At 41.7% G+C, this 27,466-nt stretch overlaps 1 protein-coding gene across 4 annotated transcripts in view; it reads left to right on the forward strand.

The window, feature by feature from the left end:
* lpp (LIM domain containing preferred translocation partner in lipoma) overlaps nucleotides 1–27,466 on the forward strand; it is a 193,302-nt gene that overhangs the window by 152,783 nt on the left and 13,053 nt on the right. For all 4 annotated transcript variants that reach the window (XM_078946278.1, XM_078946280.1, XM_078946279.1 and 1 more), the window contains one exon: nucleotides 12,295–12,464. In XM_078946278.1, the coding sequence (XP_078802404.1) occupies nucleotides 12,295–12,464 (170 nt within the window). The remainder of the gene's footprint in view (nucleotides 1–12,294; nucleotides 12,465–27,466) is intronic.

Raw genomic sequence — 27,466 nt, forward strand, 5'->3', positions numbered from 1 at the left:
CGAAAAACAGACTTTGCATGAACTCCGTGTGCGTGCAGATGTTTGTCAGCTGTGAGGCTGACTGGCCGCTAAAGCGAGGACACGGGCCACATGTTGCCGGAGCAAGTTAGGGATGCGCAGCTGACAGCAGCTGGCTGCTTCCAGAACGCCGAGGGAGGCGAGGGAGGGAAGGGAGGTCATCTCCTGGTGAGCTAGGCTACGGACGAATCAGCAGAGAGATGGAGTGGCGACTTAGGTGACTGCTGGGACTCATTAGGAGGGAGTTCAAGGCACACGCCGCTATCAAATCCTCAGAGTCCCTCTCCTCCCCCGCTGAATAATGTTCAGAAAAGTCGCCACAGTTTGGTTAAAAGCAAATTCTGCCTGGCTTCTTTCTTACTGTATATTCATGGCTGTGGGAAGATCAGTCCCAGAGCATGAGACTTTTGTAATTACAAAGAATCTAATGGCACGCAGGCCTCTTCTTCTTTTTTAATGGGTACAGGGGGATGCAGGGATCGCAGTTGTTGAAACCCTAAGGCTAGTAATTAACAAGATTAATCAAAGTGGGGCTGCGATCTCTGGCGCACCACTGGACTGGATCATTGTCTTCCTCTTGCAAACTTTTATTGGTGTCACTAATGTCTTTGATGAGCTGCTAATCTGAAGCAGCCATAGTAAGTCTTCACTGGTCCAGAGGGGGTTAATTGAATTGAATTAGCACTGCGCTCTTTACACTCTGACTCTGTGATTTAGCGGGGAAACTTGTCTTCCGCTTTACTGGGGGCTGCTCAATTACACAACAGTGTGGCGCCATCATCGGACCAGCCTTTGAAGACTTTTTCTGGTGAAACCAGCGGAAAGAGAGCAGTCGTGTCAACTCTGAAGAGACGCATCACGCTCTGAACCTGGAGATGGAAAACAAAGAAAAACAGCTTTTCTTATGGGAAACCTAGTTTGAAAGCCAGACCCCCCCCCCCTCCACATCTCCCCATGATTGAAGCTTCTTTGAAAAGCAACTGATTAGTCCTGATTTAGAGTTCCAGATTAGATTTGAGAAATCTGAAAGAACCTTTTCTCCAAATGTCATCATCCGTCATATTTAATCCACTTAGGTTGTGCGTAGGTGTTCTGTGTTTGTGGAAATCTAATAAGACACAGCGACTCAGCTTGCAGTGGAGATGCCTTGGCTTCTTCGCATCAGAGAAACTTACAATGTTTTCTCATCACTACATTTTTGTCAACCAAAACCAGGACATAAAGCTGAATAATTGAAAAGCTTACAGACTGCATTATTCACAATTAGTGACGATGATACTTATGGTTCCTTGTGCTGCAGAGAATCATTTCAAAGTGACAGGTTGAGGATCCTTCCACGTGCTCCCGACTTCCAGTATCGCACCGTATGGAACCGAATTAAGATTTTAATATCCAATCAATATTTATACTGAGAGCTTTTCCAGAGAGATTTTTGAGCAGCGACATTAATGTTATTATCAAATGGATGAGAGGCAGTCAGTGGAAATTAGCATAGAGCTTCATACGGGCGCACCCAGGACTCAGAGCTGTCGGGAAAGCTTTCCTCTCGTCCCGGGTTCGCCTTTGTTTTCTGGTGAGAGCCACAGAAGAAAAGGCTGGCTCTGCCCGTGATGTCGGCTCATAATTTACAAGACACATGGCATGAAAGCTTCATGAGGAATCTTGGAAGAGACACAAATGGCAGTGCAGCTTCAGTGACACCACAGGCCGGAGAGCCGGAGCGTATCAACCAAGGTAAGTGGGTCAGAAAAAAGTTAGGGCCCACGCATTGTGGAGCCGCCTGCTGTTCTTCACAGCGAACGTCCCAACCTTAATATATTAATAGACCTCCAGTTTAGACAGCTTTGTGCATTGTCTAAGATACTTGAGTTAATTTGCATTTTACTGAGGTCGCCCTCAGCGGTCTCTTAGGAGTTTCCTTTTAGATGTGCCTCCACATGTCAGAAAAGTGGGATGTGTGTCAGAATAAAAACCTCTGCTCCCCCCCCCCCCCCCCCCCTCTTCCACTTTGTTTCGTGCTTCCCCAAATACGCTCCACCCCAAAAACATTCAAATTGATTGAATTCTTTTAAAAATAAAGGGAAAAAATTACACACACGTGCACATAAAATAACTGGAAGTCTAAAAAAGGGTGTCGGATAAAGTGGAGCACTTATCACTTACGTCATACAACTTTGTTAAAGTCTTACAAAATGTTGTCTTTACAGCAGGACAACATTTAATCATTAAATATAGAAAAAAATAAAAGCAAGCTTAAATCTTCCAAAAGGAAAAATCCTTGGTCATTCACAAAATGCATTTGCTTGATCGAACTTCAACTAGAGCACATCTGTTTTCACTTCACCTTGTGTTTGATGTAATTTAGTTTACCTACATTAGTCAAAATCTTTAAATACCGGTGTTTTTGAAAATATGTTTCAACTTCAACCTTTTGATGTGTTCACTGCTGCAGATCCAGAAATGAATCCCATCAGGGAAAAGAGTCATTTTCTTGAACTTTGTTTTTTCTGTGTCTAAATGTTTCCAAAAATGACCATGTTTGGAGGTTTTTGTACATGATAAGTAGTTAGGTTTATTACTGCCTGCCTTCCCTACGATTTCAGTAACTCATGAATGGTAAAAATGAGTAAACGGGACAACGTTTGTTTAAAAATTACAATTGCAACTAATTTGTATTTTTTGTTTTTCTACTTATTCTAATCTATATTTTCCTTTCAAAATAATATTTTATGTATTGTTTCTTTGCTTTATTTTGGACACTAAGGATACATGAGATTATTGATTTGCTTTTCTAAATCATTTTCTAAACTCACTTGATCCTTTTTGGCGTCACTGGGTTGCTGGAGCCTGTCCCAGCCACTGTTGGTACACCCTGGACAGTTCTCCAGTCTGTCATAGGGCCACACTCTCTCATATTCATACCTAGAGTCATCAGTTAATCAATGAAGCATGTTTTTGGACCGTGTGAGGAAGCTGGAGGGCTTACACATACACAAGAAGACCATGCACTAAATGAGATCCGTGGTTGAAAATTGTTATTGAAGTCACTGGCAGTTAAAGAATCATCATTAATAGCCTAATTATTTATTTTGGTTTATTTAATTTACATTTTATTGCCCCTCTTCACCATTTTTCTTTGAGTGTACAAAAGTTCCAATGTTGGACTTTTATCGTAGTTGTAAATGTAGATGCTTTATCTTTCTTTTACCAACAGTCACAGGCTAGTATACCTTCCTTTATGCGCTGACCTTGGTTTTACCTCGTCATTGTTGACTGGGAAGGAATTCAAAAAATGCATAGTTACATAATTCATAAAAGTCTTTTCAAGGACCACACTTTTATTTTACTCTTTTTACTAAGTCAAGGAAGAAACATTCAATATGTCAATCTTTGGATTAAGGTATGTCATCTTTTTCTTTCATCAACATCAACATCTTTCTGAAACACCTGTGATCTGCTTTGCCTGAAAAGAAAATTGGCAATGCAACACAAAGCAGCCTTTAGAACATTATTTTACCTCCTCTGCAGGGGAGGACAGCATCCTACAAGAACAACATCTATAGACACCTGTGTAAAATCTTTATCTGCTCAAGCAAGAACTCATGTCTTACTTAAAATATGCTGATTCTGCACCACTTAGTGGCATGCAAGGTATCAAAGGCAGTCCAGCTGTTGCACTTTCTGTAAAAGTACGGTTAATTAAACGCATTTTCTTTTACATTTTATTGACTGAACTTGCATTAAATTGAGGATGAAATACTGCTCAGTGTTTCTTTGTTTTTGTGTAGAGCTAGTTTCTTTTTCATTAATGTGTTGCACAGGGATGTTTGAAAACCTGTTGTCTGGATCAAAATGTTGCAAATAAATATGCCATGATGCCAGGTAGTGTTTGCCCCTCCAACAATGCGAGTTAAGAAGGATATTTATTTTTTTCTTTTCATACTTTTTATGCATCTTTAGTTGTTGCAGAACTTCCTCTCGTCTGCTGAGACAGAAAAGTGACCTTTTTGTCAGAAAAGACAGACTGGTTCTTTCACTTTGGTAACTTTTAAACTAATTCGTTAGTTGAGTACAGCAAAAACTTTCCTGGATTCAAGCTGGAAAAAAAGATGCTGTCATTAGTGCAGATTTGGGTTTTTGTGAACTTTAGGCCTACAACTGACAGAGTGTTTAAGTTTTAAACATGGCTGTGTCTAGTGCTGTCAGTACAATTCAAGAATTTAGGCCACTGAGTGAGTTTCTATGCGATTATGCACATGCATTAACATCGATATGCAAGCAGTAAAGTTTAGAGAGGAATAAATGTCTAATCTGCATGACGTGCTGCAACTATATCAGCATAAAACATCATGGACTAATAAAGCTTGTGGCTCAGCCACTCTTCCTGCTTTGCAGTGCAGGTGAACAGACGGATGTTGTGCAACCAGACGGGACCGCTGAGGATTCAGTGTTTCTGCTTTTTCTTGACCGAACTTCGGCGTGACCGAAAATAACCCTGCAGTTTGATTTGGCATCGTGCCTCAGATGTTGGTGACATTTTAATGTGGACAAGTGGGTTAGACGGATGAGTCATGTCTAGACCACATCCGCACTTTTAGAGAAAGTTCATAATATGAAGATTAAACTTAGAGACAAAAGGATGGCCAGCAAAAGCGATTACAGTAGTTATTGATATTTAAAATTATTCACAAATGCTGACGTTTCCTCCTTCCCCACAGAGGGATTTCCTTTAGAGTGTGTTGGCTCTGCTTTTTTGTAGTGTACTCTGTGTGTGGGTGTGTGTGCGTGCGCAGCAGTCAGAATAAGACAGACGCATAATGCTTCTGGAAGGAGGTCACGGACCCCCCAGGGGGAGGAGGCCGGCGTACAAGGCAGTCTGGTGACATGGCAACTTGTCTTAAGCCTCAGCATCACTATACCACCTACAGTGGATTATGGTGTATGGCTGCAAAGGCCTAAATTATACAACACAATAGCCCTGGATGATCCATCATAGCTGCTTTTATAAGGAAAATCCTGTGTGCGTGTGTGTCAATATGAAGCTGCGGATTTGACTTCTAAGAGCTTTCTTCTTATGGAAATATTATGAAAGGCTTTGAATTTAAATCTTGAAATTTGCCAGATTGAAGGAATTCTGGAAAAAAAAACTGCAGCTTTTGTTTGTTTACACTGCCTGCTGTTAGTTCTTCCATGAATGAGACCAGAGCGGGGTTTGTGCTATGTCATCATCTTGTAATTGGTTATGTGGTGTTTTCAATACTTGATCTTATTTGTTGCTGCATGGAGAACACAGATGCTGGTTTTTTATTGTAAGGGGGGGATGGGGGATTGGCTCCTTAGCCTTTTCTTTGCATGGCTTATTATCTTCTGTTGACCTCCTTGTGCTGCTTTCTAGTCTCTCAGCTGATGCAGAGTGCCAGTGTGGGGCTTCTTTTCCCACTGACAGAAGCACACTTTTGGGCTGTGGTTCCCAGGAGTTGACCCCCCCCCCTCCTCCTTTCCCTCCCAACCCAACCATGACCCTCCTCCCCCCCCCCCCCTCCTCTTCCTTTCCCGCCAGGCTCAGCTCTTGCTATCCTGCCTCGTTGAGACAGCTCCACTGAGGCTTGCAAGATCAGCTGGCGTGCGAGCCCAGCTGAGGCTTCCGGGCACTCACGTTGCTAGATTTCATTTGTGAGTGAGCGTTTGACCACAGGAATGAGTCTGCATGCTCACGCACGCCAGCACAAACATGCGGGTGCGCATGGCTAAACAGCAGAAGCAGCTTGTCCGCACACACTCCTTCAAACGCACCTGTCCCCTGCAATTCACCCGCTTCACCAATTTTGCTCACTCCCCAGCACCCCTCCACTCCTGCCAACCTGCTTCTAAAACATGTAACCTACACTGCACCCCCCCCCCCCCTCCCCTCCTCGCTGTGCCCCCACTGGCCCTGACGAGCCGTGCCGTAATGCGTCGTGGCACAGGCTCGCCTGTCCTCTATCCTCCGCCATCGCCGCAGCGGCTCTTCAGATTGCTATTTGCTGACACAGAGAATGAGATTAACAGCTGGGGTAACGAAAGAGGCTTTCTGAGATTGAAACGCAGTGATGACAGCAACTTCTCTCGTCATTCCATGCTAACTGAGGGCAACGGCATTGTCAGGCCGCGCAGAGGGCAATCTGAGGCAGCAAAGTCCATGAACCTGGAGGGGATGGAGATGAAACGGAGCACAAATTGTGACCCGTGGCTCCACAGTGATTGGCAGTTAGGCTCCTAATCTGTTAGACACACTTATTTTGGGTTTTTAACCACTTGCTGATTAGCTCCTTACATCCCTTATCACATGTTGGCAACGCGCGTTCAAGTGGCCACTTCAACCGGAGTCTCTGAATGCATAGGCTCTTTGTACAAAACACGGAGACATTGAGCGTGCATTGAAAGTTAAACAAGGTCAAAATTTCTTCTTGGGTTATTTTTTATCAGACACGGTTTGTGTTTTTTCACATACCTGACATGTTTCGGTGGAATCACTTCCACCTTCATCAGAGTCGTGAAAGAAAAAGCCTGGAGCAACATTCACCAGATTTGCACCGCTTCAACATTTCACATCAAGCTTCTTCCAGCTGTAGGTGGCGAACAAGCGCTAGTATACAGAAAGGACAAGCAAATGAAGAAGAAACCCCTCCCTGCTTGTCCAGTGTGAACACCATGGGGTAAATGAGCATTCAAGAAGGCTCGTTTCACAATCCCGTTGTGTGTAGGTTTAGCTTGGATTCTTTTCTATCTCTGTGTTCTCCCTGTTTCATGCTTTTCCCCACACTTAAGTCATATATCTTAACCAAGCACAGAACTTTAGTGGAAGGCCAAAAATGCATTTTGCGGTTCTTTGGATTCGAGCTGCAGTTGCTTGCTTTGCCTTTGGGGTTTGCAAGGGTTGCACCAGCCAAGTTGTATTCTTTAGCAACATAGCAAGAAAAGTTTGGTCTACCACAAAAAAAAAAAAAAGTTCCTTTGGATTCTTCTTTACATGCACAATCTTTGATTCCTGACGATGTAAGATCAAATTGAGCCGCAAGTGTGCTCCCTCTCTGCCTTTCATGCCGCCTCAATATCACGGCATGAAAAACAGAGAAGGCAAAAGACTGAGAGAAATCTGAAGCGTTCTGCCACTCAACATCCCCCAATCCCAAACAACAGCGTCTCACTGCCACTACAAATACATTAGAAATCAATTATTTATGGAACAGAGTCAGGGCCTCTTTAATCTTTTCCTTTTATCCAATTAAATTGTCTAACCATCCTAAGCCTCTGCAGCTCACAGGGAATGTGCTTCTTTAAGAAAAGGAAAAGAAGAAAAGGCTTTCCTCTCCAGTCCTTCCTTTGACTTTCCATGTAACGGAGAAGAGACACTTCTGAGGCTTGAAGAATGAAAGCAAAGAAAGCGAGTAAAGTGTAAATGAACTCCCCCTCCCACCCCGTCACCATTGCATTGGTTCTACAGGAAGTATTTGAAGTTCTGATATCAAGTCTGTGGTTCCACTCCCCACGCAAAGGGGACACAGGGGAGCAGCGAGGCCTTTCATGATTCCTTTATGCCCGGCTGAAATAGTTCGAAAGTATTTGGGATCATCTCCACGGGGGTAAATGCGCTGCTGCCGCTTCTGTTGCTGTCCTCTATTATTCAGGGAGTCAATTGAAGTAGTGTCTCAAAATTGAAAATGCTTACTTCCAAAGCAGATGTATGAAATTATTGATGTGAGGAATGATAAAACACTCCACACTCCTCTCTCTTATCACACAGTGAGGCTTTTAGAAACAACGGTTACAGACACAGAGAAGATTTGCTCTTTTTTTACACTTTGTGGAATCATTTTTATTCCCCACGAAGGAAGGCTTTAAGGAGGTCGCTTTTTAAATCTGGTTATAGTATGGCTACGCTTAAGAACCACAAATGAATATTACAGATTTAACAGGAAAATTGTAACAGCTTTGAAAATGGACCTCAGCGCTGATAATAGTCCTCAGACATGCTGATTTAATTTGATGTTGTATTGGTTCAGTCTAAGGCTGTAACATGATTCTATTTTAGTTTAAAACATTTAATTCACACTATTATTCCTGTTCTGAAGTTAAAAAGGTAAATGTTGATGCAGATTTTGGAAAGTTTTGTAGATTTATTAAAGAGCTTTACTGAATATTTGGAAGATTTGGCATTTTGTCAAATAAAAAAAGGGATATAGCTTTACCTTTTAAATTTATTACTGATAAAGGACAATAAAAATAGTCTGAATCACCTGTTAAGGCATTCAAAATATGTGATCTGCTGTTTTCTGACTATCACAATCTTGTTCTGGAATCCTGCAACTCCTGATCAACTCTCAGCTTCTGTTTGAAGTTCAACATCTCCTTAAAAAAAAGGGAAAAAGGTCTACAGTAGAATACGGTAAAACGCAGAACAGACGTTCGAGCAGATCCAAAATCGCTTCCCCCTTTGCTGTAGCAGGTTTTTCACACAAGCTGCATACCAAGTGTGAGACGGAGGTGAACGGGGTCAAAGCGGAGCCTTATCTCCCGAATCTGCAGCACTGAAACAGTTTTACTTGAACTTCAGAGAGATTGGAAACGTACAGAAATTCCACCCGCTCAGCATTAAGTTGGCAAAAAACGGCGACCAGCTGAGGTGCTAAGTGGGCTGTTTGGAGGCTGCAGAGGAGAGAATGACTCTCACTGAAAACCTTTTCTAAAGTTAAACGTTAGTGATTTTCTTTGTTTGTGTTGTTTTTTTTGTTTTTTTTGTAGGGAACCCCTTCTCTGTAAATTTTAAGGTAGCATCCAAGATTTCTGTTTACCCATGACTCTCTCTCTTCTTGTGGTAATTTTTCCCATCTCATAAATCACTAAGTGTCAAATACTAGTGTTTTGAAGCTCTTTCAAATGTAGAAGTTTTCAGTTGAACAGCTTCCACTTTCACGGCTTAAAGCATTTTTCTGGTTTGTTGAAGTCCTGTGATGGGGTTCCGTGTTTCTGACCACATTGGCGCTCTTGGATAAGACTTCCAGTTTGATGAAGCTGTCAAATTATGGTGATCTTCTCAGGATGCAGTCCTGTCAGTTACTTGCCTGACATTTCTAAATAATGACTCTAAAAAGGATTTGACTGTAAAACATTAATTAAAAGCCATTAATTAAAAACATACCGGTATATTGTGGTATTTTGAGACCTCGAGGGCCAGTTTAGCTCGTGCTGGTTTGCGGCGCCTTCCATCCGTGAAACCCGGGTTCGACTCCAGGCTGCTCCCTGTTCCCTTCTCTACCTCTGCCGGTTCCAAGCCCGGTTAGAGAAGGTTGCGTCAGGAAGGGCATCCGGCGTAAAACATTGCCAAATTTACTATGCGACTTGTTCGCTGTGGCGACCCCTGATGGGGGAAGCCGAAAGTGGAAGATATTGTGGTATTTTGAGACCTCGAGTATTGCGCTTTTGTAAAAATCAACAACCAACATCAGTTTTGAGTTGGGGGCAGAAATGTAATATACAATCGCAACAGTCAGAGCGTTCCTGCAGGTCAGCATAATGTTCTCCTCTGTAACTTTTAATAACTTTTTGTATGGCAGCAGATCATTTTCTTTCAAACATCAACATTTGGAATTGAATGATCCTTTTGGAGATTTTTCGCTTGTGGGGAGTTTTGTAGGTCTGTCCTTTGACAGAGAATGACTTTTATCTTCACTGAGATGACGAAAAAGTAAATTCAAAAGCAGCTTCAAGGTCAGCGGCAGACGCGTCTCTGTGTTCTGCGAGGATGTGAAGACGTGTGTGGGCTGCACGCAGCATTGCATGACAACAGAGTGGCTGCAGTTTATGATGCATGCCTCTGCGTTTGCATGTGCTTGTCATCATGTGAGGCATGTCAGGCTGCAAAGAGATCTTATTTTCACTCTGAATGTGTGGCAAAACTGTGTACACTGTACCCACAGTCTTGCACAAATAGCTCCTTGGGGCCCTCGCGATCACAGACTGCCGAAAGGAAAAGAGAGGTTTCCTGCTCGTTATTTAAAGAGGGAGCCCTGTGGGACATGTTTGGCATTCTCATCCACTCACTGAGAATGGCCTGTGATCTGAAGCCACTAACGGGCTCTGTCTCCTTTCCCTTTCCCTCCGGCTCTGTGAAGTGATTACCCTGCTTGTGATTCCACTGACACCCACATGTCCCCTGGAGACGTGCCTTCACTAGTTTGTTTAATCTGCCTTCCCTGTACAGTAGGTAACGCAGCCATAATTGAGGTGTGGATAGAGCTGCGGGAACAGATGAAACCCGACGGCAGGCTTTGTGAAAACATGTCAGAGCAATATTTCGCAGTGATGACAGCGATTTCTCCGATAATGCACACAATGCAGCTGTGATGAGAATTTCTGGAGGAGAAGTATTATTTACTTGTTTTGCGATCCTCGTTGAAATAAAATGTCTGCCCCATAATATCGCAAATATTCCAGAATGTCCGGGTGACACCACTGCTTTCTGAATATTGCCATGAATTGTGTGGATCTCCTCGGCCTAATGCCGTTTTTGGGAGATAATGTACTTAAGCAAGCCTCACTGTCGAGCAGATGTTTCATCTTAGCAACGTATAACTTCCAAAAGTTGTGCTGATACCTGAGACAGATTCGGCTTGACACTCTGTTTGAATTTTTTGATACAAAAAACGGGAAGTGGAACTGTGAAAATGCAAACATCAGATACTCTATCTCCCTGCGGTTAAGCGCCTCGCCTCTGTGATTCGCTCTGTTCTGAACAGACATAGTGTCAATCATAAGCCCAAATCAGCCTTTTAGACGAAGCAAAAAGTGAAAAAAGGAAGAAAAAGGATACGCACAACTGAAGTGGAATTAATTAAATATACTGTATCGTGCCTTTTTTTGAGAGATTGCATCTGTTCTGAGATGTGTAAAAAAGAAAACATTCCCAGATATCGTTTTAAACCCTATTATTGCAAGATACCAGTAATTAAATTGACAGTGTTATTAATTGGGTTGTAGATAACTTGCATTGAGTCGAGGACATCTTAAACTCAATTAAAGATATCTCTAACTCAATTAAAGATATCCAAATGCCATGTCCCGCAATATGCAATCTTGCTCTTTGTGCTGCAACAATATCAGTTCGCTGTTGCCCCTTTTTCACAGACTTCCTTGTACTTCTAAAGTTTTCTCCTTTATCGTTTAAAGACGGACTTTTTAAACAGATGTCCCTTTTTGGTGATGTCTGAAGTTTCTTTAATGTGGCATAATTATAGTATTTAATCCTTCCTTATCCTGCGTGTTTGAAATAGAAACCCAGATTGGCCACTTCTGATATCTTTTAATGAAGCCTTTAAAGGGACGGCTCCAGATTTTCGCTCAAAGGTAGGATGAGTCGCTCAGGAGGCTTCAAGCCAAAACCTGTGATGACCTAAGCCTTTTTTCAAAACAGCCTCAGGCTTTTCGGGAAAACTTTAGGCTGTCCAACTAAAGCAGTTCATTTTCTGTTTATCTGCAGACACTATATAAAAGTGATTTCAGGTGATCAATATGGCCTCTTGGAGTAAAAAATTATTCATTTTACCAACATGTTTTAACATTTCTAAGCCACTTGTTTTATTTTGATATCTATGCATCTCACAATCTTTGGAAAAGAAGTGATGAGAATGTTTTTAAGGCCTCCTAAATATAAGTAAAGAGACGTACACTCACTTTTTCCATATAATTACTTGGTAAGTAAAATTAGATCCATTTAAAAAGAAAAAAAATTGGACTTCCGGATTGAAGCACATTTAAAAACAAATGTCAGAGGTCTGATCAAATGACAGTTTGCAACAATGTTAAACAGCACAACTTTACAGCATGTAATACCTTCCCCAAAAATGTGTAATTTTATCCAAAAATCCTATCTAATCTTAAGGTCAGGTGAGCATTATGTTGAGAAGCTCCTCTGGTTCTTCCCAATTTATGTAAAGACACTTGCTGACATGTAGGATTTCTGCCGTGCAGACGGTCAAACTGATGCCTTTTTAGGAAAAGCGGTGAAAATTTTAATTTGAAGGTTGACTGGGCTGCAGACTGTTAGATTTGCTGCTCCAGAGGTACCTCTTCTCAGGTCGAGCACCTCAAACACTTGAAAGTTTTCCTTTAAAACCATTTTCATAATAACATGATTTTGTTTGACAGTTTTTAACAGGTGGGAGCACAATCGTAATTGTTATCTATTTTGAACTGTCTGCGCATCTCTCATCCACTTCCCTCTTCTTCCTCATTTTTCAGGGCGCTGTGCCAGCTGTGGGGAGAACGTGGTGGGCGAAGGCACCGGCTGCACCGCCATGGACCAGGTCTTCCACGTGAGCTGCTTCATCTGTGTGACCTGTGGCACCAAGCTGCGTGGCAAGCCCTTCTACGCTGTGGAGAAGAAGGCGTTCTGCGAGCCATGTTACATTGTAAGAAGTTCTCTCCTTTCAAATCCGACTGTTTTCTCGCCTCGTCCCTTAGGAGCACTGTTTTTTTTATGCATCCATGTTCGCACATGTCACTGAGTGTTCATGTTTTTATTTGAGTCTTTAACGAAGCTTGAAGTCGTCCTTTCTCACTACGTTATGCTCTCGTCTTTTATTCATTTTCAATCAATATGTTTGAGTTCCGGTCATCTACTTCTTGGAGTTTATTGTAACAGGCCTTTGCAGAGGATTCAGTGGGATCTACTTTGTACCATATTCTCTTAAAGTAATTAAGTCAATATTAATCAAGCCTCTCTTACTATAAATAGGTAGTACTTTAAAAGCTAACTTTTTTTCTTGAGAAAATTTACTCACTGATTCATTTATGAATCATGCACTCATCAGTACTTTTAACGGCGTAGGGCGCCAGTGGCTCAGGCAGTTGGGCAAGTCGGCCAATGATCGAAGGGTCGGCGGTTCGATCCCCCACTCCCCCCTGTCATCTGCCGTTGGGTCCTTGGGCAAGACACTTCCCCCTCCCTGCCTCCAGTGTGGCTCCACTGGCGTGTGGATCGTATGAATGTCCCGGTGATGGTCAGAAGGGCAGTAGGGGCGAACTGGCAGCCACGCCTCTGTCAGTCTGCCCCAGGGCAGCTGTGGCTACATCAGTAGTTTACCATCACCAAGTATGAATGAGGAGTGAATGAATAATGGACACACATCGTAAGGAAAAGCCCAGATAAATCAAATCCATTATTATTATTTTACTTATTTCAATAAAAACAAATTTAGAAAATGATCATTTTATTTTCACTTAATTTCATCTTCAACTCACTGGTTTTACTTAACCCCTCTGAAAACGGCCAGGTTTTTTAGCTCTGTCAGCTAACCAGGTTTAGAGTTTGAACAGGGATTCTTTTAGAACTTCGACTCATTATAGCAAACAAAGGAAACAGGAGTGGAATCTAAACCTCTGCGTGAACACAGACATCTATAACCTTCAAAGAGACAAAGAAAAGAGACAAGAAAATTCCCTGTTGTCATTGTGTTAAATTACATTCGTTTTTGAACTACTCTATAAATTCTTTAACTCATTGGAGCTCCAAAGCCAGCTTCTTCATTTGAATATTTAACTCTAATTTAAATATGAAGCTCTTTGCTTCTTTTGAACCTGTTCTTTCTTTGGGAGTCCATAGTAAATGTGGATCAAGATCTTATTGGTTTTTCTTCAAATCTAACTTTTTTTCTGTTTTTTTTTTTCCATCTTTTCCAACACGTGCTTTTCAGATTTAATGCTTTTTCTGACACACATCACCCAGTGGGGTGATGCAGAACTGTCAGGGATTTCTCTTAATTAGCAGAAAGATATGGTTCAGCTGCACTTAAGTCATTAAATCATGTTAAAATATAATAGGATTTTAATTCTTTGTGGATAAGATTAGATAGATCTTTTTATTTTTCATTGTTACGTCCGAAATAAACGCTATGATCCAACACCACAAAGAAAAAAAGACTGAAAGCAAGACATCCCAAAAGTCACTAAACAGAATTATTTGTAATTTTAAGGCTTTGTATTATAAAACATTGAGCTGAATTTTTTTTTTTTTTTTTGTTAATTTACTGAAAAACTTGGTTCCTAAACATTTCAACATTGCCAGTAAAGTCATTTTTTTCAAAACCACAATCATTATTTAGGGGAAGTGTTTCCCGGCCATGTGGCCAGAGGTGACTGCATCACGTTTTTGATTGTCAGCACTGTTCAATTTGGGATGGTACAACGTTCCTGGAAGATCAGAGTGGACAATAACAGGAAGTGACGTCAGCAGTTAAGACTGTAAATGTGAGGAAATAAGTCTTAGACAGACATTTCTTAAATTTTCGGAGGGTCACAGCTTTAGTCTGGTTATTGTTTTCCAGTTTCAGTGGATGCGTGCATATGAAGATGAAAAGGTGCAAAGCTCTAGAATTCTTAGCTGTTAGGAGGCTGAGACAGCCAAAGCAGGGTGGACAAAGTCCATGTCAAGTTTCTCGCTGACATTCTGCGGCAGGGTTGCTTGAAAGTCAAAAACGGAAGGGTTTAGATTGATAAACTGGCGTAACTACCTTTACCATTCGGGTAAAGTCTGAGCTTAGATCATGGAGAAGAGAGGTTGTTTGATGCTCCAATCTCAAGTTCAAGACCAGCAGTTTGGATTTATCCTGACTGTGGAATAACTCAACTCTAAAGTCTGAGAAGTCCTCAAGTGGCTTGTAAAGTTGGTTGAAACATTCAACCATGTCCATTGGGACATGGTTGAATGTTTCAACCATGTCTCAACAATGGTACTTGACATTTTGCACCAATGAAATGAAATCTTAGTTCTTAGAGACAGACTACTATGAGCTTCCTTCATGCATGCGGTGCCTCCATCCTGGAGAGACTTGAAGATGGCCTTCTCCACATCGAGAGAGGCTGACTTGGTTTGGACATCTGAACAGGATGTCTGTTGGACACCTTTCTGTCAGGGTTGTACAGGCATGTCCAATCTGGAAGTGTGGTGGTAGACTCTGGACATGTTAGAGGGATCACAACTCTCACCGTTCCTAGGAACCCTTCAGAGGAGCTGCTTGTTATGGATCTGCTCAGGTTGGTGCCCCATTGGCTAAATAAGGAGAAGTTATGGATGGATAATTTGTAAAACAGAAATAGAGGTTATTTTCTTCATAGATTGTATGCAACTGAGTCACCACCCTGTATTTAAAAAAGTAACATTTCTGCATGTGGAATGACTCTGTCAAGCCTTTCGCGGGTGGATACAGGCTGTCTGCGGGTGAACAATGGGTCAACTTGCACGGGTCACTCAGGTTGCCCGCACAAAATGTTAGACCACTTGGTGAGCCCATAGAGGGAGAATGTTTATGCCTATTGTTGAAGTGATAAATGAGCGCTCCACGAACGCTCCGCCCTTGCACTCTGACAATTAGAGGGTAGTTTGTGTAAGCATCTTACAGGTGTTCTACGAGCACTTACATATCACCTGCACGACGTTTCTGCAAAGTTAAAAATGTGGTCAGGATTAATAGTGTTCTCAATGTTGAGACATTAGACTTAATCATCACGCAATACCTTCATGGAGGCGCATGGTTGGCTCTAACTTTATTCTGCATCAGGACTATAACCCCAAACGACTAGCCAAAGTCATTAAGAACTGTCTTTAGAGTGTGGAAGAACAAGAGGTACTGGGAATGATGACATGGTCACCACAGAGTCCTGATCTCATGTGTGTCTGGGATTACATGAAGAGACCGAGGGTTGTCTGTAAGTCTCCATCCATAGAACATCTGTGGTTATGTCTCCAAGTTATTTGGAAGCACCTATCAGCTGAGTTCCTTATAAAGAGTTTGCAGGTGTACCTAGAAGAATTAATGCCGTTTTGAAGACAAAGGGTGACTAAGCCAGGTTAATTTGAGGAGGTGAATAGAGGGTTTTGTGCTTTACTTTTGACAAAAAATATGCAAGGTAAGAAAAAATGGAGAAGCCGCCACAACCGCCAGACTAAAATCCCAGCGAGTTTGTTTGGAATGAACTGGAGAAGAGGGAACTCTGTCAGATATTTAGGATATTAATAATTACTTTTTTGGTTCTTTATTTGTTTTATGCTTTAATTTAAAATGCATTGAGACATTACAAAACAGAGCTAAATCTGACTAGCTGCTTTGAAACTGAGGTTCTCTGGGAGTTCCAGCTCAGACTTCAGGGCTGCTTTGAGACTTTGTTAAACCTGCTTTCTGGAACAGACCCTGATCATGAGCGTTACCAGCAGTAAACACTAAGCTGTGCCAGTTCTGAAGCTGCTAACATTTGCCTTTGATATCCCCGCCAACATTAACATTAATGACATTTCTAACCGTTTAAAGACATGTTCGGCTTATTTATTTATTTATTTTTGCTAATTGTTCTTTTAAAACATTTCTTAAGCTCTTTATGTCTGAGCAATTCAATCAGGTTGGGGTCTGAACTCAAAGAGACGCTCCAGTCGCCCTAAAAGTGACGTTTCTGTCCCCTTACGGGTGGATACGAGCTCTCTTCAAATGAAAATCAGGCCCACAGGACATTTGAAGATCATAGACAACCCGGTTAGCCCGTGAGACGAAAATGTTCATAAACATGCTGCAGGCGTCAGGCGTAGAGAACACTGAAGCAATATGTAAGTGTAAGTAAGGGAAAAGTAGTTGAGGTGCAGGTGTGTCTTACAGATTTTTCCTTTTTTTGTATTCCCCCAAAGAAAGGTGTGTGCTCTTTACGCCCCCATCACACGCAACCTGTCTGTTAGAATTGAGGATCAGAGTGTAGTTTGTGTGGGTATCCTACGGGCACTTATGCATCACATGGATAAAGTCAGGAAGGTGCCAGTACGTGCACCTCACTAATGATTAGAGTGTGACATATGGGCAACGTATGACACCATCCCCCGTACGTCAAAAGTGCGAGTAGCTTACAAACACTTCATGACACACTTATCACACGCACAACAATGGTACTTGACATTTTCATGACGTCCCTGAAGGTGGCTGCACGACCCTCAAGGGAACTGCAAGACACACCTGCTCCCCCTTTGAGATAGAGCTGCTCCTGCCTAGCACCCTCACATCCTGACTGTGGAATAACTCAGCTCTAAAGTCTGAGAAGTCCTCAAGTGGCTTGTAAAGTTGGTTGAAACATTCGACCATGTCCATTGGGATGTATGATAGAGTTTGCACCAATGAAATGAAAGCTTAGTTCTTAGAGACAGACTACTAGCACTCTCCACTAGCCCGGTCAACCCAAAACCTGCAACACCTGAACGGTCATCTTTGGTACGGGTGCGTTACTAAGACATAGACTGAGTAATTGACTGACATCTTCAGAAGAGGAGCAACAGTTTCCCTGACATTTTAGTGTCCATTATTTCTTAAAGAAAGACCTGCTGAGTCCAGAGGTTGGTAAAGAACATCTGTCCCGATTCAAGCACCTGATGCTTTTGTATGTATTGATATAGAAATGTAGGCTGACAGACAGATTATTAAACATCTGCTAAATGCTTTGTTATGTTCAACACAAAGAGATAACAGAAATGTTATAACATAAAGAAATATATAACAGATCCAGCTGTTATAAATGTGTGTTTCTGGTTGCTAATGGACAATATTTCGTTTCGAGCCGGTGCTTCTGGACAACTTTAAGGACAAAGATTAATCTGGGAATAAAAATTGAAAATTGATATTTCTAGCAGATGCTTTTCAGAAACTAGGAAAGAAAAGACATCAATTAGTAAACTTTGATTCCTCCAAAAGCATGTATCGACAAGTTTTTTCTGCATCACTTGCAGAAAACAGCTTGATGTGCACTTTACCAGTAAAGTCTGAGTCTGACGTTCAAACCAGTGGCAGGCCATCTCCTAAATCATCCCCCTTCAGGAGCACTCACTGTGATTGTAGTTGTCTTGTCTGGAAGTTCTCCAACTCTGATACACGCACTAAAGAGAAATGGGATAATTTAAGAACTTTATTTATGCATTTCATCAGCATAAATGTTCTTCTGGCACAAGATCAAAAGGATTGGGGAAATCTGAATTTCTTAATGAAAGTAATTTCTTCTTCTTTTATTCTCATCCTGAGGGTCATACGCCTCTGTACAATTAGAGAGCGAACGTGAGAGTTGAGTCTCTGAGGAGAGACGTCAGATCCCAGTGAGGAGGAGGGAAACTTTAGGTTAGCCTCAAAGTTAGTCTAGGAATGTGTGAGATTTTGGAAAAACAACGAGTGGAAAATCACTGCACATTATTGTTTTTGTTTATTTGAAGGATCTTTGACTCCAGCCTGTCACAAAGTTGGTTAGTTTATGGAATTATCATCAGTCCAACATATGTGGAGATAGTGACGATCAAAAGCAAAGGGTAAAGGGTAAACGGTGTTAGTTTTATGAGTCTCTTCAAGCTCTATGAGTCTGCATCAAAAACCCGATTTACAGTTTTTGTTTTACGCCTGTGCTTTCTTCTCTCTTTGTGTCAAACATTTCCTCTAGCGCCCCGTGGCAGCGTCTTCCATTTGATGTAAAATAACTTCAACAGCAGCCTCGGGAAACTCGCTGTGTCCAATCTGCGTAATAGTATGCAAACTCCATTAGGGCTTTTGCCAGGAATTGCAGGAAAACATTCTGCACGCCGATTGCCATCCAGAAAAGTGTAGTGTCAGGTATCAAAGTAGGCGATCAGCGGGACCCTTATCGGTGCTCCCGCTTTACATATTCTGTGGAACAATAATGGCATTTGAGAAGGCAGCGCGCATCTTTTCCACGGATAGATTTGCCTCAATCAAAGTGTTTGCCTAGATATTAGTAATTCTTTCGGTAATCTACAGGAACTCACCAACACCTGCTATCTGCTGGTTCACTTCCTGATTTTTACAGCCTGTTATCAGTCTGTTAACTTGCCTCAGTCACACCGCTGACCCACAATCCCACAATCAGCTCTTGTCCGTGACGCCTCCCCATCCCACTTATCACTGCCTATTTGAATATACAGATGCTGATAAAGCTGCTCAATTAATGCCTGGTTTTGCATGGAGTAGTTCTTCTTTCTGTCTCTGCGACAACATCTGAGCATCATTGTTTTGTATTTTCTTTTCTTTTTCTTGTCTGATGTGTCTGCTTGATGTGTCGTTCCCCCCCCCCCAGCACACATGATCCAGCTGAGGGTGCAAACCCCGCCACAAGCTGTCTGTCATTGTTTCTGAGAGACAGCGGCCTGCGCTTTAGTGCTGCTAAGTGTTTTCCAAGAAAGCTCAGCTGTGAAAGTGCTGCTGACTGCACAGCCTGTTCTCTGCAGACGGGAACACATAAATCAAGTGGTGCCTGAAAGCTCACAGAGCTGCTTAAGGAAGAGAGCCAAAGACTGATCAACTTTTCACAATGTTACCTCCATGTATTACTTTTCTTTGCTACTTTAGAAATATTTGCAGTGACAAGAGCTCTTGGTACAGTTTTCTTTAAGAGGAAAAAACCCAAATCCAAAATAAGTTAATAAACAAAACACGCCCATACAAAAATGGAAGAAAACACAAAAAAAAACACTGCATCTGACTGATTCATAGCTTTTCACATGAGCAAAGATCTTTCAATGTTTATGAGAAACCCTAGAGGTTGTTTTCCGAGGACTCAGTGCATCATTTGCTAAAGGAGGAATAGAATACAGGCGTTGTAGCTACGGTACTTTACACGTTTGTTATTCATCTGTTTTATTATTTCTTAAGTAATAAAGCCCTTAAATCTAATTTTACTTCTTTATAATTAATCTTGCAATGAACCTGAACTGTATTTGTTTTGCTTGTAACGAGGCAGCCTTTAATAGCAGCAGTTGTTGTTACTACTGGATCGCTGGTGTAAACAAGCGAGACTGAAATCTCTGCAGAGATATTTTAAATGTGCAACCGTAAACCTTTTCTGAGTCAAAATGAAATTTAAAAAAAACTGTCTGCTCTAAAATGGTTGAAACCCCACATAATTAATATTCTTGTAAAGAAAACAGTTGATTAAAAAATGTGTGATTCCACTTTTGGTGATGCTTTTGTGCAGTTCAGCAGTAACCACTAGGGAAGTTTTATTTTCGCAGGTCAATCTCGTCATGGATTATCCAACATTGGAAAAAATGGAACATAGAAAAAAGCTTGGGTTTAGTATTGTTCTGTTTTTTTTTACAAACACACAGACCGGCAAACTTACAATCTTTTTTTTTTCTTTTTTCTTTTTTTTTATAAAAACCACTAAACCGTCTTCTGTTTTTTTTTTTACTTCGGACTCAATGGTTAAAACTTTAAACACCTTAGCAGCAGAGAGATGCTGAGAAGCACAGTGGTGGAAGGATTATGATCTGGACTTGAGCTGTAGGCAAAAATTAAAGCTCTGTCCAAAGTAATTCAAATTCACATACCAAATTTATAGGATATAGGGTAAAACGAGAAAACGGCAACATGAAAATGTATCGGAGGCCCAACGAAGTGAAGCATTTAACTGAGCCGTAATTCTTCATCATAAAGTGTGCTTTCACACACTGCTCATGTTCTTTGTTTCACATGTTCTGGAGTTACTCTGCATAAATGTTTTCTTTGAAAGCATCACTGAAGCTGCATAGAGTCGAGGCGGTTATACAGCTTTCAGGCCTGGCTTTGACCGTCCTGCATGGAGTTTGTTTACTCTCCTCATTTCCTCCACCAGCTAGAGGCTGCAGCTTTCTTCCTCAGACTTTTGAAGTCAGGGTTGTTGCAAAAATAAAATCTACAGTTTTAGTTTAAAATCTGTATCATAAACAAATATACAAAATAATAAGATCATTGTTCTGTAAAACATTTTTCTGCAATGTTTTATTTCATTTTAAAGACTGTGTTGTTCAAGCAGAAATGGATCCTTATGTGATGTTTAGGCCAAAAGGAATCTGTGGAACTATTGAGGTACCCTAAAAGTGCAGATTTACAAATGAAGAATAATTTCTCTTTACATTCACTTCAGTAAATGTGCCTCCAATCGTGAGAGCTCAATAGTTACAAGAGTTGAGAGCAATGGGACTCTCATCTGATAAGCCAGCTGGTCTTTGAAGAGGTTCAGCGCAGAGATTCAGAGTCACTGAGGTTAATTGCTTGAACAGGTTACCATGCCTACTGTCTTTAAATCCAGCGTGCAGCCAGTCGCCTGGCTACAGCGTTTCCCAGTTTAGGCCAAGTTCATTTACTCTCCAAAGGTTCTGTAGCGCCCGTCATTGACTCAGGCTGCTGCACTGTTGAGGATGAACCTGAAACAGTTGTTCCTGTTTTTTTTGTTTTTTCTCAAAGCCATCCTGCTTTTTTTTCAAATGTGAACATTCAAATTGGTGCTGGTTTTAGAGTAATGTAAGGAGGTCGACGTGAGACACATAATGTCACATCGGGGGCACGTATTCAGACTAAAAGGGCAGGACTAAAGACGGAGCTTCACAGACACCGTTATCTGTTCCTGCTTCTTTTAAAAAGACTTTCAGGGACCACAAGGTCACAGACACCATCTTGCTTAAATGTAATTATGCACATTATCAGCTGATGTACCAAGGCTCTGTTATTTAAAATAAATGGGATTTTCTCTCATTGACTGGAAGATTTGAAATCCGCTTTTGTGGAGAAAGAGGAGCGCAGCAGCCCTGACCTGTCAGCTGCCACAAACTTTATGAGTGATGAACTTTTTCTTCCAGAGTCTATTGGACTGTCTTGGAAAGCATTGAAAACTTTGATTTTTTTATTAGCTCCGCTTTATTTTAACTTGTAATTAATATTCACATGCACGTACATCGGGGTTCTGTGGTGTTGAACTGCTTTCAGGCGATGAAGGACCCCCTTTGCCACCGCAGGCTTCAACTTCAATCATTTCTGAATCTCTTAAACAGTTTTTGTCGGAAATCTGTTTTCATTCTCACAATATTTCTTTTAAATTAACCTGGTAAAGGGAGTGTGGCAAAGGTTAATTGGAGGGCGCTGAAGCCTCCATCATTTGCAGTAAATATAAGATGCACTTCAATCAACGCAAACTAAGTTTATTTCGAAGTCATACTTCACAAATCATACATAACTGTCACAACAAAAGTATCTTAAAACATTAGAGATCAACAAATCTCCCCCTAGTTTAACAAAAAATTAGAAATAACATTTAGAATATTTATATACAGTATTTAATAGTTTTTTCCAACTATTGAAAAATCTAAAACAACCAAGACTCAAGCTTTCTTTTTGCCCTCATCCATAGTACGTAATGTTACCAAAGGAAACACAGACAGAAGAGCAAACCGTAATATAGGAAAATGTTGAACTATTACCTGAAGTTATGAATGTTTTAATAATAAATGAAGGTCCAAAGGGTATGCAAAGTCGACCAAAAACTATACATCTTCTATACATTTTTAAGCTTTCAACAATAGTTGATACACTTCAATTATAAATTTATCAAACACTATTAAAATTACATAGAACCATCAAGAGTAAAAGCCCTATTTTCAGACTATAAGTTGCAGCGGCCCAAAAAAAAACATAATCAAGCAGCTTTATAAAGCCAAAAAATGTGTACACAAGTTGCACTTTTGGGAACGATTTGTTTAACAAAATACGGGTCCAAGAACACATTTATCTTTAAAAGAAAATCGTAATAATGGAATAAATAACAATAACAGACTGAATATCTGCATGCTTCACAACCGTAACTCACTGATTATTTAGCTTCATAAAACATAGGAGAGATCTATTAGTGCTACATATGAACAACTATTCAGATAACCATAGCATCAAAAACATGCTAAAACGTCCGTTTATAGCATTTCAAATCACTAAATCCGTTGAAGTTTGCATGGTCTGTGTGACTTAAGGAACAATTCCGCCAAGCCCGACGTAGGACTAAATGGCGCTTTCTCTTCTGTGTTGCTGTCGGTAATAAATACTGATACACACACACCTACAGTGCCCTTTAGCAGTTGTTGCTATTTATTTTTTATTAAATCACACGTAAGTCACACCTAAGTATAAGTCTCACCCCCAGCCAAACTATGCAGAAAACTGATATGCAAAAAAGAATGGATCGACAGGAGTGTACCGTACTGCACTGAGCGAAATCCCACATTTTTGACCAAAACATGTGGATTTCACCAGAACCTTTGGACAAGTGTTCCATGGACTTTCTGTAAAAAGATTCATGAGCTTATGAGGACTCAGGCTCCACTGAGACACACCAGCAAGTCCTCCTTTAAATGACTCATAAAACCAATAACTTAAAAAAAAAAAAAAAAGTCCTCGGCCATTTATACTGTAAAATGCTTTCAACAAAAAATAAATAAATAAATAAAATCAGGCTGATGTGGCTAATTTTTCTATCATAATAAATAAAACTAGTAATTTATATTTATTGATATGGGTTAACTTTGTGTGGTCTTAGTATTTATTTGACGTGAAAATGACAGTGTAAAAAATCCTAAGACATACATTTTACAGCAATGACTGATCAAAGCAAGGTCTGAGCTCAGATGAACTGAAGGTTTTTGTAGATTATCTTGTTTTTTTTTCAGATTCTACCAATTTCTATCTTCTAAAAGCAGCAACTTACATTTAAAATTGTAAATTGCACCTATAGTACTTTGTGGGGGTGGGGGTGGGGGGCGGTTAACCGCGACACCGCAACTCCTGGTGCTTCATCCCTGCGGTGATCAAAAATGCCACACCGTCACAGCTCTAGTCACATGTAGGTCATTAGTGACATACACGCATGTGCAACTTGCATTATCTTCACAAATACTTAATTGTACACATACCACAAGTACAGCTAGGGTACGTTCCAGATTCATAATCTCCCTTAAGCCTCAGGGGACTGCAAGACACTCCTCTTTAGATGCACCCCTTCCTGTTCTCATCCCTCCACGGTCCTGTGCAACGCAAAAACTTGCAGCACCCCCTGTATGGGTACATGTGACTAAGGCTATACGTAGCGCCAACCTATGTAGAACCACCAGGATCTACGTAGGGTTCATTGTCTTGCCCAAGGGCAAATTGGCAAGTGGGCCGGCAAGGAGGTAACTGTACCTGCAATCCTCCCATCAGAGGTTGACTGCTTTACCTATGCACCATAGCTGCCCCACCCATTTCTGATAAGCAATTCTTAGTAGAAATGGTTACAATTAGCTAAGTTAAGCATCACAGTTTTTTTTAAATTCAGATCACATAAGTTTTGGGGGTATTGTTAGCAGGAATTTGTTCCCAGCAACTGAGAAGTGAAAAAGTTATTCTAAAGAGTTGGACCCAGCCTGAACACAGTCCTCTTTCAGGACACAATGGTTGTTGTTGAGTTTGTCTCTTAGCAAGGTGGGGGGAATGTCAGCCTCAAAACTGAGCCAGTTCAAATGAGCACAAACTAATCAAATGATCCAGAACCGAGAGGGAAGTTGCTGGGGGGGTTTCAGCCCCCAGAGGGGACAGGAAGGGCTCCAGCTGTACTGGACCTGCTGGTGATGGATGTCCTCCACGGCACATTGCACCGCCCTTTTTAAACCAGCGGTGGGATATCCCCAAGACCCGCCCTGAAGCTGCTGGTGTCATCTCAGTGAGGTGGAGATCACAGCGTTGGTAATGGAGCAGCAGTGTTCTAATTGGAGATGACTGCACACCACCCACAGTCCTTTCACTGTTCTGCCATGGCTGTCAAGGTAGTCAGATTTAAAATGTACAGCCAACAGGTGCATTCAGGGTATGTTTAGGCTCACATGGGCACAAACCCTCGTTTGACTTGTCTGGGGCTCCTGTTCACAGATCCTGCTTTCTGCTGACTTTTGTCATGAAAGATTCATGGTTGTCTACATTAGCCTGCAGAGTTCTAATTGAGTTCTGTATATTCAAGCGTGATTAACTCAGTCTAATTCCTCAAAGGAGGGCGCAATTAGATAGCACTTGCATGAATAGGATTTCACATCTTAGTGTGTCTTCAGACCTGCCAAGACAATTATGTGTGTATAATTGTGTTGTACTGTGAGTGTGAGCTCAAGAAATTCAAATGAGACAATATTTCCTATTACTGACCCTCACTGGAGGAAACGCAGCTGTTCTCTCCTTCACAAGGAAGTCCCTGAATGTTGTTGGAGCGCTCCGTTTGTCCAAGAGACGGGAGCAAGTCCACAGAACAGGTCCTCCAAACCTTCCTCCCGGTAGGCTCAAGCAGGGGCGAAAATATCTGTGACCCTGTGCTGACCCACCACCATGTCACTCCAACTCATGGCATAAGAGAGCCACTGCCAGGGTCTTTGTCAGTTTCTCTCTGTAACCAGAGCAGGAGACATTGCCCAAAGTCCAGAGGGGTCACATTCTGCTGCAGAGCTGCATTTTTAAGGCGGAGAGGCAGATGGACGGGCCTGCCGGACAGAGAGATCGGGGCTGCCGCCACTGCCACCTTTTTTATTCTGAAGAAAAGCCTGAGCCAGCCACGAGCTGCGTGTCAGCGCTGTCCCTTCATGTTATCACGCAGCTGAAATAAGATAAAGCTGCAGAGCTGAGCAGAACGGACCGATCTCCGTGGATGGGAGCTGTTTTTTTTGGCTTAGTCAAGAGGTGAAACCTGCTCAGGCGCCGGCTGAAAGGGATCTCATCTGCTGAGGATGCTCAAAAATCAGGATGGAAAGGTTTGGCAGTAACCCATCCCATGACGCTCATCCATAACCCTGAGTGAATGCATCACACTGACAGAGGGGCAGATCCGAGCAGACCCGAATCAAAAGAAGCTGGACATTCCAGGTCAGAGACACGAAGGCTCGGATCACCCGCCCGGACAGTGGCGTGCGCTCGGATGAGTGTCACATCTGTGGCTCATTCAGATGATCGTTTTAAGGTCACTGATCTTCTGAGTTAGTACACCATTAGAAGAATCACTTTCCATCGTGTGACCTGCTCACACCCACTGGTAAACAAAACAAAAACAAGCACACCTCGGTGATGTGCACCCAGGCAGAGGAGACACTGGATTAGCAAACAGGCCTGTAAATGGCAGCAGCGTGTGAAGAAGTCCGCTTCTGTGGATTTCACCATCATGGAGCGGATGGTTGAAAACTGCAGATGGGTCCGGGTGAAAGTGTGGTCAGTTGAAGATGTTGGCTAAAGGATTGTGGGTGGGACGGTGTCAGGGTCTCCTGAGAGAGTCGCTGCAGGGACGAGACAATCAATCAATCAATGACATTTATTAATTGTTTAGCACTTATAAAAGCAGAGGCAACCAAAGTGCTTGACATAAAATCAGAAACAATATGATACAATAAAGCATCAACAACAATCTTCTTTCTCATTCGGCTTTTCCCATCAGGGGTCGCAACAGCGAACAAGTCGCATGGTAAACTTGGCAATGTTTTACGCCGGATGCCCTTCCTGACGCAACCTTCTCAAAGCAACCGGGCTTGGGACCGGGACAGAAGTAGAGAAGGGAACGGAGCAGCCCGGATTTGAACCCTGGTTTCACAGACGGAAGGCGCCGCAAACCAGCACGAGCTAAACCGGCTCCCACAATAAAGCATCAACAACAATAAAATCAATTAAACAATAAAAGCAATAAAACAATAAAAACAATTAAAGGATAAAATGAACAAGCTTGCACTAGATCCGCTCACTGGAGTTAAAAGCCTGAGTAAAAAGATGAGTTTTTAAAAGAGACAGGCATAGGGCTCCTCAAAATCTACTCAAATGAAGATCTGGATTCACACAAACACACAAATCTGTGGCCGGACCTCCCCTACGATCAGGGAGGTGTTGTGCTCCACAGTCCCTCTGAGAATGTGTGCATACTTCAACCAGCCCCAAGCCCCACACAGCCAAAGCTGATTTCTGCTATTTTCCTCTGGCTTACGCCACCGAGATTTGGCTTAAGAACGCTATAACTCAGCCTTTGACCCCTGCAGGCCGTAAATCTTTGCACTGCTTTGTGAGCCGAGTCAAAGTAGCAACCAATATCTCATAATTACTGTCCTTTTAGGACTTTAATACATTTTTTGTATGAGATAAAATTCCACTGCTCTTTCTGGGGAATCTTTAAGTTCAGAATCACACAGCTGCATTTAGTGTTTGATAACACTAAAACTGGGTTGTATTTGCCAAATCTGCTGCTGAAAAATGCATGAGCAGAGGGTGGCGCAAAGTCAGCAGCGGCTGAGGTAACAACGCTGTTCACCATCCTCCCCCTTCAACAACTTTAGGCTTTGTTTCGAAACTAAACGACAGTAAGAATTTTGCTATTTTGCATCTGCTACGTGTGCCACAGCAAGTTTTATGTAGTACTTAATACGAATATTATGTTTAAATCCTACCATGAAATATTAAGACAATTGGATCAGTTGAAAGACCTAAGGAAGCCTTTAAAAATCAATAATGGAAGTTTTATTTATACTTAAAAGGTAATTCATTAATGTTTTAATATTCTTTTTCTGCCCACTAACAAATGATCAGAGCTGATATTACAG

Source organism: Oryzias latipes, chromosome 4 (genome assembly GCF_053564925.1).
Source record: "Oryzias latipes strain Hd-rR chromosome 4, Olatipes_Hd-rR_3.1".
Lineage (NCBI taxonomy): Eukaryota > Metazoa > Chordata > Actinopteri > Beloniformes > Adrianichthyidae > Oryzias > Oryzias latipes.